The 17,702-nt window shown below is 38.7% G+C and overlaps 1 protein-coding gene across 3 annotated transcripts in view; it reads right to left on the reverse strand.

Moving 5' to 3' along the window:
• The window catches only part of LOC150083041 (CCR4-NOT transcription complex subunit 3-like), a 592,625-nt gene that overhangs the window by 37,912 nt on the left and 537,011 nt on the right, over window positions 1–17,702 (reverse strand). For all 3 annotated transcript variants that reach the window (XM_090377751.1, XM_090377752.1, XM_090377750.1), the window contains one exon: window positions 432–561. In XM_090377751.1, the coding sequence (XP_090233877.1) occupies window positions 432–561 (130 nt within the window). The remainder of the gene's footprint in view (window positions 1–431; window positions 562–17,702) is intronic.

A 17,702-nucleotide genomic window follows, 5' to 3' on the forward strand; every position in this document is an offset into this window, starting at 1 on the left:
TGTATAAGGCCCCTGCTCCAGGCTGATAACAGAACATGTCATTACATTTATACACCCAATACACTACAAATGGCCAGTTTTTGCATAAGCTTCACCACAAGATGTACAATAGTGGCTAATGGGGGAACCCTGGGGTCTGCAACATCAACACATGAATATAAAATATACGTGAAAATAGTAAATTCCAATCTCCATTAACCAACTCATTTTATTTACATTGAAAAAATTTCAGTGATGACTGTTAAAGAATGAATTAGTACAGCAAAACTTTTATAACAATTTATTTATATACGTTAACATGACTAAAGAAAGAAATTACTGATTTGGTCACTGAATGCACTCATTGGCCCAATCAGTAATTTCAATCAATGTATCTTCGTTCTCTTTCTCACACTTGATAGCAAGTAGCAAATATTATTTGATATACCAACCTCCATATAATAAAAAACAAAGAATAATGTCTCCGTCGAGAGTCGCTGGAAGAACTCCACAGAGTCACAATGTGGTAAACTTGAAGGATAATAAGATGGTACTGGGCAAGGATTCCGAGGAAGGTAATGCCTATAAAATACGAAGGGATGGCACAGATATCATACCTTCTTATTTTAATGCTTATTAAAATCAGTTAAACTTATGACATTAACCATTATCTTATTTTAAAATATATTAATATTTCTAAATTATCAGTTTATGGAACTTTTTTTTTTTTTTTCCCTTAAACAAAATCAGAGCAGCTCAAACAGGGGATTTCTGACCATTATTTGATTGGGTGGAAATATATTGGAAACCCTGCTGAAATTTGCTTACCTTTTTCAGGTAATTTTATTTCTTCATATAATGTACACATAAAAAAAACGAAAAAAAAAAAAAAAACTTTAGTATCCACACGTTTTGATTAACACTGTAGTCTTTTTATGAATGCAAGCATTGCATTTATTCCAGGTTTATCATTCAATAAATGTTTTGGATAGAAGTAGACCGGGGTGGCTACATTGACATAAATGTAACTTGCCTATCTCTGTTGTAAACAGGGCAATTTACTATTACATGGACTGTGAGTTGGCTGTGGCAGTTATGATAGAGAAGTGGATCTGTGCCAGTAAGGAGATAAAAATGAGTAAGATTTGCCTGACCTATTCATAGTCATGCAAGGTTGACTTCTCTTTTCGATTCATTCTAAACCTGGATGACCAAGACAGAATGAAAATTAGATTTAATTTGTAGAAATTTGTTGCCTTCTTGATTTTATTATGTATTACCACCATTACAAGGCTTTTATAGTTTGCGAAATGAACTTTAAAAGAAGTATATATCAACTGGATTCACCGACAGCAGCTTCCCCCAATCTTAAAGAAATAAATCACATACTAAGAGAGAGAGAAGCCCCAGTGAAGAATTCAGGAAGTAGCCTCACTATTTTATAAAGGTGAAGTATTATAGTTTTCTAGTAGGGATTAAAGGCATATATACTAACTGTCTAATTATGGATGGATATGCAGATAGCAAAAGGAAGTCAAATATATCTCCAAGTTGGGTGAGTGGGTTGAATTTTTTAAATTTCATATATTTCCTTGGTGTGGGATTTTGGTTGTTTACAACTCACAGAAGGCCCTGCCTTCATTAGATGGTGTTCTGCTCTAGATATGGCAGCCTGGCCCTATGACTTTACTTTCTGCAAACTCCCTTGTCTGCTGCCTTCTGTGGCAACCATAGCAGCCCCTCTTGCCAAACCTGGTGGATGTCTTCAACTCTATCCAACCTGTATAACTCTTATTCCCTTCTCCTCCCCTCCCCTTCCAATAAAAATCTTTACACTTTTTTTTTTGGGTGGGGAGTCTCCCACCCTCCCATGGAGGCTCATGGTGACCATGGGGTTCACCCAGAAAAAGACTTTCTATGCAATTCCTACTTTCCTGGCCCAGCTGTACTGTACAGGTAAATGGGACTGTGGTGTTCCATGGGGTTCCTGGATAAAGAGGCAAGATGAACAGCACACCAACACAACCCACACTAACCCATACTCTATGACCTTTACAGAGTTTATTTATGACACAGAGTTACATTATATAGTTACACCATATTACATATTTTTTTTTTTACATGGTTAAACTGCATGTACACTCAAGATCATGGGTAGGTACATTGTCCAACAGCAAGAGAGCTGCTAATGGAAGCTTGTTCCTGATCAAGTTTTACCACAGGGGCTCACATCTGGTGAGTATGGGCTTGGCACATCCAGGGTCCTGAGCTGGATATCATCATTCTTTTTCTTTCTTGGTGATTCCCTTCAATCTCTCTCTCTCTCTCTGGGTAACTCAGAATTTTTTTTTTTTCTGGGCTGGTGAAGCAAAAGTCTCAGGCTTCCTTGCACCCTATGGCTAATAATAATAATAATAATAATAATAATAAAGTAGGTCCAATTCTGAAAACAAGCCTTGCAACTTGGGCATTTGGTCTGACTTCAAATAGAAGCCCAGATAAGTCCCAATAATAACATATTTGCCACTGTCTAAATGTGAGTGAACTTGTTCAATGTTCCATAATTTTCAGTTTTGCTTGTGTAAATCATAAGAAATCTTAAAATTTTAGAAGTTTATTCATGTACATAAACTAACATTCATCATCATCATCATTCTACTCTTCCATTTGGCACGGGTTGAGTCCCTATTTAGATATCGTCCTCCATTGTTGTCGACCTCTTGAATCATTTGTTGATAACTCTGAAAGTCTGTGTTTTCCTTTAGGCATTGGAGTCATTCTCTTTTGGGTCTTCCTGGTGGTCTCTTATCTCCAATTCTTCCCATAACTACTATGTTAGACAGCCTGTGTTGTTTCATCTGGTTCACATGTCCAAACCACTGAAGTTGTTTTTTGTAGATCTGCTCTATTATTCTGCGTTCAAAATTTAGATTTTTCCCTACTTGTTCATTAGTTTTATGTTCTCTCCAATTTGTTTTATTGATTTTTCCTTAGACATCTCATTTGAAATGACATTATTTTTTTGCCTTTCTTTCTTACTTATTCTCCAATTCTCTGATCCATAAGTTGCTGTGGGTATAATGACAGTTTCATATAGTTTAATTTTCAGACTATTTCAGATTTTATTGCACTTCAATATGTTTTTGAGTTTGTTCATGTTTGTCCATTCGGTGTTCAGTCTGTGATTAATTCGGTCAATATTACTTAAGTTTCCAGTTATTAGAGAGCCCAGGTATACAAATTTTTGTACTTGTTCTATTTGTTGATTTTGGATGTTTATGTCTTCTATGTTTTTCCGATTTGCATTACTTTGGTTTTATTTATATTAATTCCATAAATGTTGCTTGCTTTATTGATGTTTGTTAATATTTCTTTTAGTTGTTCTTTGGTTTCTGTTAAAACCACAATATCATCTGCATATTTTATGTGGTTTATATTTTTTTTCATTTATTATTGTGCCTCTTTTTTCTTCAATTGATTTCATTAGTTCTAGGTAGATATTAAATATATATGGAGATAAAGGGTATCCCTGCATGACTCCTTTCTTTATTTCAAATTTCTCTGTTTTAAGGTTGTTGAATTTTACTACTGCTCTTGTATTTTTGTAGAAATGGTTTATAAACATGATTATTTCATGATCAAGTGGGATTTTTTGTAGTTGCTTCATTAAATTTTCTCTGTTTACAGAGTCAAATACCTGCTTGAAATCGATGAAGCACAGATAAAGAGGTTTCTTCTTATTCCAATATTTTTCTGCAATGATGTTTAGTGTGAATATTTGGTCTATTGTTGATTTGTTTTTTCCTAAATCCTGCTCTTCCCCTATTGCTTCTTCATATGTTTTAAGTATCCTATTTTGTAAGAACTTTAAATATTTTATATATATATATATGGTTTATATATATATATATATATATATATATATATATATATTGATTTTTCCTTAGACATTTCATTTGAAATGACATTATTTTTTTGCCTTTCTTTATGGGTCTATAATTCTGCCAATTTTCTTTATCTCCTATTTTGTGTATAGGTACTATTATTCCACTTTTCCAGTCTTCTGGTATATCACCTGTAAATAAAATTAGATTAAACAATTGTGCGAGGTGTTTTAACATTGCATCGCCTCCGAATTTCCGTAGTTCTGTTTGGATACCCATTATTTCTGGGTGGCTTGTCATTCCTCATTTGGCTAATTGCTTTCTGAACTTCTTTTGTTATTGAGGGTGCTTTTATATCTCTTCTATTATCTAAGGCAAGAGCATTTTTCCCTTCCCCTTTGAACAGGGTTTGGTAATATTCTTTCCATATTTTTTAAATTTCTTGCGTGTTCCTGTTTTTACATTGTTTTTATTTTTCATCGTCAGTGTTTTCGGGATGTATATTTTAGAGAGTTCCTTTATAACCCAGTAAGTTGTTTTAGAGTCGTAACATTTATTTGCCTCTTCGCACTGCTTTGCTTTGTCTTCCAACGATTTCCTTTTAGCAGCTTTACATAGGTTGTCTATTTTGTTTTTTAGGGTTTTATATTTTTCCATTTTTTCTTGACTATTTTCTTTGTTTAGGAGGTTTTTCACTTGTCTTTTTTCTGTCCATACATCTAAAATTTCTGCTGTAATCAAGGATTATTTGGTTTTGGTTTTCTTCCCAAGATTTCTAAGGCTGCATCTTTAGTCATTTGTTTAGTTTATATCTTTTGATTTTTCTTCTAGTGAAAATTTTCTTATGGGAAATTTTCCCATAAATTTCCTTTATCGTGTGTTCTTCAAATCGTAATATATTTAATGTTGCTCTATTGTTCTTTGGCTTCGTATTTTTAAATTTCCATTTAATTGTTGCTGCTAGCAGTTCATGGTCGGTGTCAAAATCTGTACTTCTAAGAGTTTTCACATTTTGAATGGATGATTTCCAGTTGTTATTTATTAAAATGTAATTGATACAGTTTTTGTATTTCCATCCGGTGATGTCCATGTATACTTATGTTGAGATCTGTGTTAGAACAGTGTGTTGGTGATGAATAGTTTATTTTCTTTGCAGAAGTTCAAGAGTTCTTCTATGTCACTGAAATCTGTTGAAAAGCCTCCAACTTTTGCGTTAAGGTCTCCCATTATTATTAAAATATCTTTTTTGTTTGTGTTATCTATGGTTTCTTGTAGGTCTGAATAGAAGGCAGCTGTCTCTGTATCATCATGTGAGGAGTCTGGGGCATATATCTGGATTACTTTTTATGAAGATTCCTTTTTCGTTACCTTTAATTCTTAAACATCATTCTTGAGCTGTGTGGGTGAATTTCTATTATGGAATTTAATATGTTGTTTTGAAGGAGTTGCTTTCATAGTTGCTTTACTATGAAAGCAACTCCTTCTCTATGTGGTCTGTTGTCTTTTCTTCCAGAGTAAAACATTCTTCCTTCTGTCATATCCAGTGTGTCTCTGATATCTCATTTGATCCTTTTCAATTCTTCTTCTACCAATTTTATTTTCCTGGGCTTGTTTAGCATTATCTAACTAACATTACTGCAAGAAAAACACAAATAACACTTTGTACCAAAACAGAGTAGTTATTAATTCCGTGTGCCTTTACATTTACAGCACATAACTCCTTGTGCCATTTTACATTTATATGCATAAATACAGTGAATGTGTTAACCTGCTGCTGCTAATGATACTTAAGAACCCTGGGTATGTCAGAAAGACAGACCAACATGGGCTTCAGTTTGAGATTAAATGAAGCACTGGCACCTATAACAAAGTTAGCCTGGCTTTGATGGAAATGAAATAGCATCTTCTTCCTGGGAATTATAAAAACGTTAAACATTGCTATTAGGCAGATTCGTCTAAAAGAGAAGTCTCATCACTATTAAACACTTTGTGAAAGACAGCCCTCCACTTTAATCAAATACATACTACTAATACCACATACTACAGATACATACTTAAAATTTGCCAATCTCCTCCCCATCTGCAGATTCTTCCTTGCTAAATCACATTGTGAATTCCCATGATTGTCTTCACAAGAGGGTTTACTAAAATCATCATATGTCTGGTCTGTTGCAAACAAAACTGGCACTAACAGACACACCTTGCATTTGTTTCTTCATTATCTACAGCACAGTTTTTCTTCTCTACAATTAATTCACTGCCTTTCATCACTGATTATGAACTATCAGCTACTCAAACAGCTTGATTTTGTCCTTATTCTTAGTGCCATGGTAGATAGAGTAAAACAAGCCAGAACATACTCCAAAGTTTGTTTTATTATCCTTGTCATGCTTTTCACTTTTAGAGACATGTTTCATGATTTATTCTGAAAGTATTTATTTCAATGTCATCAAATGGCAACAAACAACAAAAACCAATGTCCTGAAGCTCACGAACGGGCATCACTGATTGGTCGAGGGCTGCTCAGACCAGTCCGCAGCCAATCAGTGATGCCCATTCATAAGCTTTAGGACATTGTCATGTAATGCTGAAATTGGCCAAATCTGACTGATATGTACCTGTCATAAGGGTCAAGATGCATAGTTACTGTCATTATCAGATCACATGGAGATTATGGGCGGCCATCTAATAAGCAAAACCACAGCATGCAGTTATACACATGTTCCAATATATCAAAACCAAGAATTTCTCCTGGTCCAATTTGATTTAAATCTACAATAACTCAACAAATTGCTAGACTCAATGCTGACAACATCTTGTACTCTCTGAGATTATATGAAAACACACAGGGGAACAAAATTTTAATTGAAATGTTTGCAGAACAGATATGTAGAAATTTGACATATCATATTTTTGTTTATATACATTCAGACATGTCAGAATGTATATAAAGAAAAGCAGTAAATACCAATAAGAATATTAGCATTAGCATTAGTAGAGGCATTTGATGCAAGAAAGCAAGCTTATGCAGCATCAGCCAAAAAAAAAAAAAAAAAAAACCCCACTTCCACTTCACCCCTCTGTTCGTTCAAAATACCTGTCCAGCTGAGCCTTAAACTTATTTAGGCTATCAACCTCCACCACAAGGGATGGAAGTCTGTTCCACCAACCAACCACCCGCTGGCTAAAGGCAAATTTCTGCACGTCTATCTTACATCTGCCTTTCCTCAATTTGAATTTATGCCCTCTCAGATGATCTTTCTGAGCTAGAGGAGAGTAACTGATTGCTAGAACAAACTATCATTTGTTCAGTGTTATGAAATGTGTAGTTTACAATGTTACACCACATGACAGATTTTTAAATGTTTATTGAAGTGAATCACATCAATCTACACTTAATACTTTGGCCATGCTTCAAGGCACAACACAACTCAACTCTGTCAAGAAATGATGAATATTCTTGGGTTAACCCAAGAGTAAGACTGAGAGATACTACGTTCTGCACCTAAGAGTGATATATCCACTCAGCACCTCACATATAGTAGTAGAACAGCTAGTGTTTGTCAGTTCATCAGCATGAAGCCCATGCAATGAGGAAAGTAAAGGACCTGTTGGCATTTGAAACAGGGAACGATTTGCTGGAAGGCAGTTAACAGCATCCTGGCAACAACAACAAGCTATGTGAACTGTTAGCAGACAACGTCATAAAGGTCCAAAGAGGGACACTCAACTAACCAACCTGCTGGGACAGTGTGTTGTATGGTTATGCTTCTTGGAAATGTTTGAAACATTCTTGGAAATATTTGAAACATCTATGCTTAGAAACATTTCTGAGCACACGGTCCAGTGGATGCCTTGGTGGATAGGCATACAGAGTAGGTGACCTGTTCATTAGCCCATGTTGATCAAACATCATCAACATCTTCACTTATAGTGGGCATGGACAGTGGTGTATTTGGGCCAGAACGCACCGGAACAACATTCTGGTACTTTTTCTAAATGTCATAATAGAAAATCATTAAATTTAAACACTAATATTATGAAACAATGGCATAATCAAAGGGGAGGGAGAAATATCTATTTTAACCATTGCTACTAAAAATATATATTAATAGTAATCTTTAAAATTAATAGATTTCTTTAAAAATTTATTTAAAAATAAAAATATAAATTTCGCAATGAAACGTACGTTTCTTACTAAAGTACAATGTGTTAGATAAAGAGATCCGCCGACCGGGCTAGCCGAGTGGGTAAAGTACCTGCCCGGCAACCCAAAGGTCGCGGGTTCGATTCCCGCCTCGGGCTTGGATCAAAGTACTGCAAAAACCTTGGGAGGTGCAATATGGCCACAGAAGCCGATGCGTCAACAACTACCAAATCAAATCAAAATAAAGAGATCCAACGAATTAGATATACTGTGATGTGTGCGAATGCTGCATTTTGATTTGCCATGAGCTGAATGCTAGAACTGGTTCTATGAACCGCAAGTCTGAAGTCTGATTCAGTTACTGTACAGTTGAGTGGTGTTATCATATAGTCTTCTGGAGAACGAGCGTTCTGGTACTATTTTTTTTAGTAATACACCTCTGGGCATGGAACACTACTAGCTGGAAAAGAGGTACCTGGCTTGAAGAATCAAGATTCCAGCTAGATCATTCTGAGAGATGGGTGCATATTTGATGGCAAGCAGATCAATGGTTGCAAACAGAAGGGTTGGACAAAAACAGGACAGCAATGGTAGTTTGGGGGTTGTTTTCATGTACATTACTGGAACCCCTCATTCCCATTGAACAAACATCCTTACCACCAGTCTCTACCTTGGCATTATTTCGGATCAAGTTTTGTCCTATGCATTAAATGTATATCCAGATGGCACTGAACTTTTTCAACAAGACAATGCCCTATGTAACAAGACCCACATTGTGCAGGAATGGTTCAAGGATCATGTCCAAGCATTTCGTGTACTCTCGAGACCAAGCACCAAATTCAACGAACACCAACCACATCAAACATGTGTAGGATACAGTGGAACATGGCGTTTGTCACTCCAAACCAGTGCGAAACACCTTCCATGGTCTTGTGGAGTCGATGCAATGTTGGATGCAAGTGGTTATCATGGTGAAAGACAGCCCAACAAACTATCAAGTAGGCAGTCATGACGTTAGTAGTATCAATTAAAATATTTAATTTAATAACAAAGTAATTAAAAAAATAATTTAATAAAGAAATGTTTGACTCATGAGTGTATAATAGAAAAAAAATTGGAAAAAACATATGACAGATAATGAAATGTGAACAAAAACATTAAAGAAGTGGAGACCCATCGGCAAACAAACTAAAGGAAAGCCAAGAAGATGCCATTTACTTTTCCTTTAATATTTGGAAAAAAAAGTAATTGATTTTTTTAAATTGTGCTTGGTGGGTTTTAATGCTTGACTTTTTTACCAACAGATTGCAATGCTTACTAATTTTATTTTATTTATTCAATAGTAATTAAGAATTAAAAAAAAAAATTTTTTTTTTTTTTACATTAAAATATTAAATAAGGTTAGAATTTTAGAAAATCAATATTAACAAAAAATAGAAGCATGACAATACTAATCTCTCACAAAAAACATTGGTTTGTGAAGGCACTCATTTCACAAAACTTTGGAAATACTCCAACAACAAACTAAGCCAATATTTATAAAATATACTTGGAAATTAATGTTTGAAATGAAAAAAAAAAAAAATAAATAAATAAATAAATAAAAAATAAAATGCTGTTAATTCTGGCTGTATATTATCACCTTTGTAAGCATATCAATTTATAAATTGATAAATTTATTCAATTTATAAGCATATAAATTAAAAGCAAACAACGAAACCTTCCATGACAAGCACATAACACATACTGAACAAGGATTAGGGAGAAACATCCACGCACGTGATTTTGTCACCCCTCTCCCCCACCCACTGAGCGCTGTTTTGACTGGGAAAGATAATTTTAGCCACGCCCATGTTTTTTATGGCAGAAAATGTTCACAACACTTTAAAATTCACATTTTTTTAGTTTCATTTTATATTAAATCAGTGACTGGGAATACAGATACCATGAATAGCGAGGGTTTCTGACATATTTGGCAAAACAAGTGAGAAATTATGAAGGCATGATTGCCAGGATTAGTGGAGAGGATTGGGGCTCAAAAGAAGGACTCTGTAAATCATATACCGTGCAGTGTTCCTACCTGTTATAACCTATGGAGCCGGTGCATGGTTTACCTGTTCGACCATAGTTAGAAACAGGAACAATTTAGAGACAATTCGGAGAACAATACCTCTCACTATCACCACAGCATGTTGCACTGTGAGCACACTGGCACTCTCCCACTTTGTTTGGATGTAGTCAAAAGAGGCTTATATTACAGACTTAAAAAGGGCACACCCACAGAATTTCTGGGTAACACAGAAATGCTGTGGGTATGCCCTTGACACAGACAACACCACCAATGCTGAAAGAAAGAGAATAGCCACAAAGCTCAATGAGCTATGGCAAACAAATTGGGAGCAGGAATCCAGAGGTTCGATTACCAAAAGGTTTCTCCCACAGGTGGCAATGGTTAGTCCAAAGCCATGAAAGTGGTACGCCCCTGGGCGTTCTACAACATTTATATTGGCAGGGCATGGCTCCCTAAAGGCTGACTTAATTTCCTTAGGGCTGACTTCATGATCTAAACTACCTGTAGCAAGAGTGAAGACTGGGCACACGTTCTCCATGAATGTATAATTTATGATATTCCAAGAACACAGTTAATAGCAAAGATGGCCACAGGGGGCAAAAACATCTTTTTATAATAAAAGAAAGCACATATAAAGCTTTTACTAACTTCACTCAAAAGATATTTGAAATGAGAAGAAATATCCAAAGACAGGCAATTCAGCCTTCCCCACAGCCAAACAATGACCGATGACTAAAAATGCCCATGTCTTTCACCAAGCCCAGATAATGACAAAAAATCTGACAGGGTAGCTGTATTCAGCACCCTGAAAGAAAAACCGAACTTGATATATACCCAGATTGAATGCCCCCCACAGGATTACCCTCTCATGTATAGGAACCTGGGGACCATCAACACTTACTAAGTAATTAAGAAGGGGAGGGACATATACAGGCAGCCAGGGAAGCAACTTAGCTGAATAATATTAGTAAGCTTGTTGCAAGGGAATGCAATGTAGAATGAAAGAGTGTAAAAAAACTGAGTGAATGTGCTGGGCACTGAATAAATGTGAGAGTGAAACTGAAATTCTGGTGAAGACAAAGAATGAAGAGTTATTGTGAAAGAGAGTGGGTGATCCAGCATGAAAGCAAAAGGGAGAGAATGAGAGTTTTGGTAAATGGGAGTGGATGAAGGTATGTATATAATGGAAAAAATGCAAATACAATGTTAAATATATAAACTTAGAATATATATATAAACACATTTGAACCTAGCTAGTAATAACAGTGACTTACCCACTGCCACCTCCCTGAGATGCAAGATATGTAGCTAGGACAGCATCCCAACTGTACAGTAACAGTAAGTTGAGGGGCCTGGGGTGGCAGTGGAGAGAAAAAGAAACTGAGTAAATCAATTGAATGCTTGAAGGAATGAAATGAAGCATGTGTGTGAGTGAGAAAGTACCCAACTTTTAATTTTAGTAAGTTAGGTTAATGCTAACCCTTCTATTTTAGCTGTTTTCATATATTTACACTTTAGCTTTAAGATAGAATTTTATACTAGATCTCACTACACACCATTGCATTTCTCACCCTTGTTGGAGAAGGATGATGGATGTGTAGAGAGGAAAAAAAAAAGTGTGAATCTCAATTATGAGTGAATTAAATTGTCTCCCTCCCCCTGGATAGGATTATGGGCTGATGGTCCATTATGACCCCTTCCCACCCAAGTAGACATAATTCCGTGGCTACTTAGCCAGCATGGTGTGGGATGCAGAAACTGGATAGTACTTACCCCAGGCCAGTGTAGGATAACCAAAAATGGTGCTCCAGCATAGGGATCTCCTTCCCCATGAACCTTCACTCCTACCACCTCATGTTTTCTCTCCCCCCCATTTCCACCCCCAACCTGGTCCTGGAAGTCTCCAAGATGCCCCTCCTTCAACAAATTAGTCGCCTTCTCTATTGCCCTCTTTCTATCTTCCACCTCGACCCCTCCCACTTCCTATCCCCCCACTATTACCTTCAAAATTTCACTTTTGATGTGAAAACATCTATGGCAGCATTAGAGTAAAATCAATTGGTAATGAAACTTTTGTATGGTATTGGAAATGATGCAATCGACATCACTTCCTATTAGGGGGCTGTTAGATTTTAAATGATGCTGCTTCCTAAATGGCACTAACAATGCTAATTCAGCACTAATGTTGATTCAGTAGAGTGTGTTTGTTTGTTATTTGGTTTTTAGGAGCATTAGCAACTAAGGCCATATTGCTCCAGAGATATGCAGTGGTCATTCCCTGACCTTTCCGCATCCTCCGTATTTGGTGGTCACGGGCTCGAACCCCGGTCTGATCAAGAAGCGTGTGCTATGCACTGCTGCTCCTGCCCACCTGGCTATAGAGGTGCTTTTGGTACACTAAGCTCAAGCACAGTGTTCACAAAGCACAGTGTTGATTCAGTAGAGTAAGTTGATACTAAGATATGGAAATGACGTCACTTCCTAAATTATGCCAACTCAGTCACTAATGTTGATTACAGTAAGCAGTGGGTATTATGCAAGAATAAAATGCAGACTTTATAAAAACCTGCTTCTCAAGATTATGATCAATATCAATCTTCTAAGTAGTGCAAATAAGTAAGTTTCGATCAAACTGTTTAAAAATTTAAATGGTTTTACTCTAGTGCTGCCATAGATGTTTTCACATAAAATAAAACATCTTTCACACATACAGGGTACATACGTTGCTTTTTTTTTTTTTTTTTTTTTTTACTGGATTCTTCTTGTCTGTAGCCTTGGCTACCACAGGGTTTACATACTCTCTATATGAGAGTGCTTCATACTCTCTACTGCCCAGCTCACCTTCTTGTGATGCTGGACAGTAAACTAGAGATTTTTGTGTGAAAACACAGGCTCCTATGCTAAGAGGCTGAATGAAAAACACAACCAACATAACCCACAAGAACACTCACTAACCTACATAAATCTGGCCTTTACAGAGTTTTGTATTCATCACATTGCTTGATATGGAGTTGGGGGAATCTCTTGAGCCGAATTACAAATAATGCTATACACTGTGTTTAGAACGTAGTGTATAATGCTATACACTACGTTCTAAACAATGCCAGAATTAGGGGTCATAAATTTGAATTACACGGCTGGATGTTTAGATTAGATTGCAGGAAGTTTTCTTTTAGTCAGTGAGTATTTGATATGAGGACCGGTATGAAAGTAATGCCTCCTAATTTTTTTCTTCCAAATGTGGCGCTGCAGATCATTTTGCATGTCACTGAGTGATCACTAGATGTCTCTAGTTCTACCATACTTGAGTGGCATTGTGATTGATCTCGTTCATGCAGCACACAGATAGTTCAAAATGGTGGACGTTACAGGTATACGTATCAAGGAAGGAGTAGTGACTGAAATCCATACGTGTCTCAAAAATGTTTATGGTGACAATACTGTAGATGCGAGACAGTTAGATGTTGGGAAAAACACTTTAAGATCACCACAATCAACTCTGATCGATATGTGGAAATGTTGAAAAAGTTGAAAGCAGACAACTGTAGAGTTTGACTGCACAAAAACCTTAATGAGGTTTGTCTCCATGATAGCACACGACTCCACACTCTCTCATAGCCCGGATCTTGCATCTTCCGGCTATCATCTCTTCGGCCCGCTGAAGGAGGCACTCCATGGAATCCATTTTGTGGACGACGGCCAGCTCAAGCACAAAGTTCACAAAGCCCTCCAGAGTAAGAGTAAGGATTTTTACAGTATTGGAATACAGTGTCTGACTCAGAGATGGCGGAAGTGCATAGAAAACGACAGTGACTTTGTGGAAATAAGAGTTTATTTATTAATGATTGAGGATTAATTGATGTAAAAGGCATAGTTGTAGGAATTAAATTTTTGTGAGGAAAAAAACAGGAGGCATTTCTTTCGTACTGCTCCTCGGCTGGAACAAGTTGCCCTTGCAGGTAGTTGAGGAGGGAAGCATATAATTTGTGTTTTCTTCTCTTTTACCAGTGCAGCAAAAGCCTGTGGCTTCCTTGCACTATATGGCAAATACTATTACTATTATGTTGTATAAGTTGAAAGTGGAAAAGAAATTAATATTAGTTGGGGAAGGATGTTAAATGGCAATTTTCCATAAATTATAATTTTGGTATCGACTACTGTTATACTAACTGAATATTATGGAATGTTCGAACGGGGCACCACGTTGGACAAAAGGAAATCATTGCCCAAGAACTACTTAGGTGCAAGATATCAATCGCGGCATTATCCGAATTAAGGCTCACCGGGTCTGGAACAATGATCATCCAACCACCAGCACCTAACGAAGCAGTTATGCTATTCTACTCTGGTGGTGAGAAACGAGAAGCAGGAGTGGGCTTTATGGTCGATGCTCAGGCCACCAGTAGTGTGATCGCTTTCCAACCAATATCGGACCGCCTGGCAGTCCTTACTGTCAAGGGCACCATCAAGACCCATATTATCTCCGCCTATGCGCCAACTGAGACTAGCCTGGACCCGACCAAGAATGACTTCTACAACCAGCTCCAACATACGCTGGATTCAATTCCACAGACAGAAGTGATCATCCTCGCAGGGGACTTTAATGCCCACATTGGTGTGGACAGATCTGGTTGGGAAACAACAATGGGCAAGTTTGGCCATGGGAAGATCAATGACAACGGACTACGTTTGTTGTCCTTTGCCGCATCTAACAACCTGATCATTGGAAACAGCCATTTCCAGCACCCTCAAAAACATCAACTTACATGGCGAAATCCATCTGGCAAGGACTCAGCAATCCTGGACTACATTTTGATCAATGCCAAATTTCGCTCATCACTCATGGACGTTCGTGCCATGAGGGGACCTGATTGTGGATCTGATCACTACCTCATCCGGGCTAAGGTGCATCTCAAATTACGGCATGCAAAAAGATCATCTCGGTCAGCCAAGCTGGACTGGAGGCAGCTAATGAATGCTGCCAATAAACAGGCATATCAGATCGCCCTATCCAACCGCTTCGAGATGCTGGCCGTGCCCGAGGATATAAATGAAGAAGAAAAGCAGATCTCTGATGCCATCCTGGAATGTGCCAAGCCCCTATGTCCACCTATCCGACGTCGAACGCAACCATGGATATCAGACAAGTGCCTCGACCTCGTGGACAAACGGAAACAGGCAAAGTTGGTCGACTTTGAACGGTACCGGCAGCTAAACCGAGAAGTCCGACAAAGAATGACAGCAGAAAGAGAAGCATACTGGAACCAAGTGGCAGACGATCTTGAAGTGGCGGCATCCAAGAACGAGTACCGCACTCTATACCGCACCCTCAGATGTCTGAGTGGAAAGACCAAATTGACTAGTGACAACATCAAGAATGCTGATGGGACCTTCGTGCGATCACCATCCGAACGCCTGCAACGGTGGAGTGAATTCTTCAAAGCTTTGTATAATCACGACCCACCTCAGGGACCGCCAGCAACAGCACTCTCGATCGACCCCCCTGAGGTCTCCATGGTCGATGTTGAGCCTACAGTAGAAGAAGTGAAAGCAGCCATACAATCCCTGAAGAATGGCAGGGCACCAGGAGTGGACCAAGTCACCACAGAAGCGATCAAAGCCGGGGGAGATGTACTGCTTCGCCGACTACACTCACTCCTCAAAACCATCTGGTGCACTGAACAAATTCCGCTAACATGGAGGAAAGCCATTATCGTACCGATTCACAAGAAAGGTGATAACCGGGACTGCAAGAACTACCGTGGCATCAGTCTCCTTTCCATCATCGGAAAGGTCTTTATGAAGATCATCCAGTCAAGACTGCAAAAACATCGCGAGCAAACCAGTCGAGAAGAACAGGCAGGATTTAGACCCGGGCGAGGATGCTGTGATCAAATCTTTGCCATTCGTCAGCTGATGGAGGAGAGGATCCGGTGTGGACAGCGAACAGTCATTGTTTTCATTGACTTTAAGTCTGCTTTCGACTGTGTCCACCGGCCTGCCTTATGGAAACTACTAGAGGTTGAACATGTACCTTGAAAAGTCATCACACTCCTCCAAACTGCATACAACGGTTTAACCAGCCAGGTGCGCATCCAGAACGATTTATCTGAGGAATTTACCATCCAAACTGGAGTCCGCCAAGGGGATGTAGCCTCCCCGTTGCTTTTCAACATCGTGGTCGACGCCATTATGAGGCAAGCATTCAGAAACAGACAGGGCATACAATATGACAAGGATCACTATGTGACTGACCTGATGTTTGCTGATGATAGTGCTATCCTTGCCGGTAACGACGCTGAAGCCACGGACATCCTCTACGACATTGCCCGCATTGCCCGGCCATACGGTTTGAAGATCAATGCTGATAAGACAAAGGCCCTGACAACAGATGGGTCGCAAGCCACCATCTATCTCGAAGGCGTCCAGATCGAGCAAGTGCAGGACTTTAAATACCTTGGGTCGCTGGTCCAGGAGAAGAAAGTTGCATCCACCATGGAAATCCACAGCAGAATTGGACAGGCGGCCACTGCGTTCGCCTCGCTCAAATGGTGTCTGTGGAAGAGGACCAACATTTCCACAAAGACTAAAATCCGACTCTTCCGGACTTTGATCCTGCCCATTCTTCTTTACGGATCGGAAACATGGATTTGTCTCAAGTTAGATTTGAACAAACTTGAGGTATTCCAAATGCGATGCCTGCGGCAGATCTTGGGCATCTCTCTTCGCGACCGCATCACTAATGATACCATCCGTGCCAGATGCCAACAGCAACCAACCATTGCCGACCAAATCCAGAAGCGAAGGCTTAGATGGTTTGGCCACGTATGTAGAATGGGCACGAATAGAATACCATCCACACTCCTTTGGAGACAACGACCCACCCAATGGAGCATCCAACGGACCGCGCCTAGGAAAACGTGGGCCAAGCAAGTGGAAAATGACTTGAAGAGCCGACGTCTCGACCTTAACCAGGCTAGGACTGACGCCATGGATCGTAAGGTATGGAAGAACATCACAGAGCAAGTCCGAAACCCTGCGGCACCTACAGCAGCATACTGGTTGCGTGGCCAACCGCCTCCCCCAGCTGCCAGCTAAGGACCGAAGAAGAAGAAGAAGAAGTTCCTATACAGTAAGGTGATGCTTTGGTGTGATGCTTGCCAGCCCACAGCTTGCAGAGTTTCTCGATCCCTACTGTACATTCTCAGAATGCACTGTAAGACTTTATTCACAATCTATATGTCTGTTGAAGCTAACTTTCATCTCAACAGCTTTGTGAATAAATGAAACTCATTACTGGTTTGAAGAAAACCCTTGCCAATCCACCAGCACCTGCTGCACAGAGAATGGGAAACAGAGTGGCATGGAGAACAATTTCATCTCATGGCATTATCAGTCCATGTTTTTTGAAGATGATGATGGAAATGTAAACTGTGTCATCAACTCGCTATTCTAACATGATTGCAACTTTTTTGACTGAGCTAACTACTAGGTTTCCTCGAGTTAATGATGCCAGCTGGTTTCAACAAGATGGCATGACATTTCATGCCATCAGGGTGTCAGCAAACAATGTATGACTGCTTTTTTCATAATCACATCAACTAAAGGAATGGTGACACTC

The sequence above is a fragment of the Mastigoproctus giganteus genome, chromosome 7 (assembly GCF_048544385.1).
Source record: "Mastigoproctus giganteus isolate SK-2022 chromosome 7, ASM4854438v1, whole genome shotgun sequence".
Classification (NCBI taxonomy): domain Eukaryota; kingdom Metazoa; phylum Arthropoda; class Arachnida; order Uropygi; family Thelyphonidae; genus Mastigoproctus; species Mastigoproctus giganteus.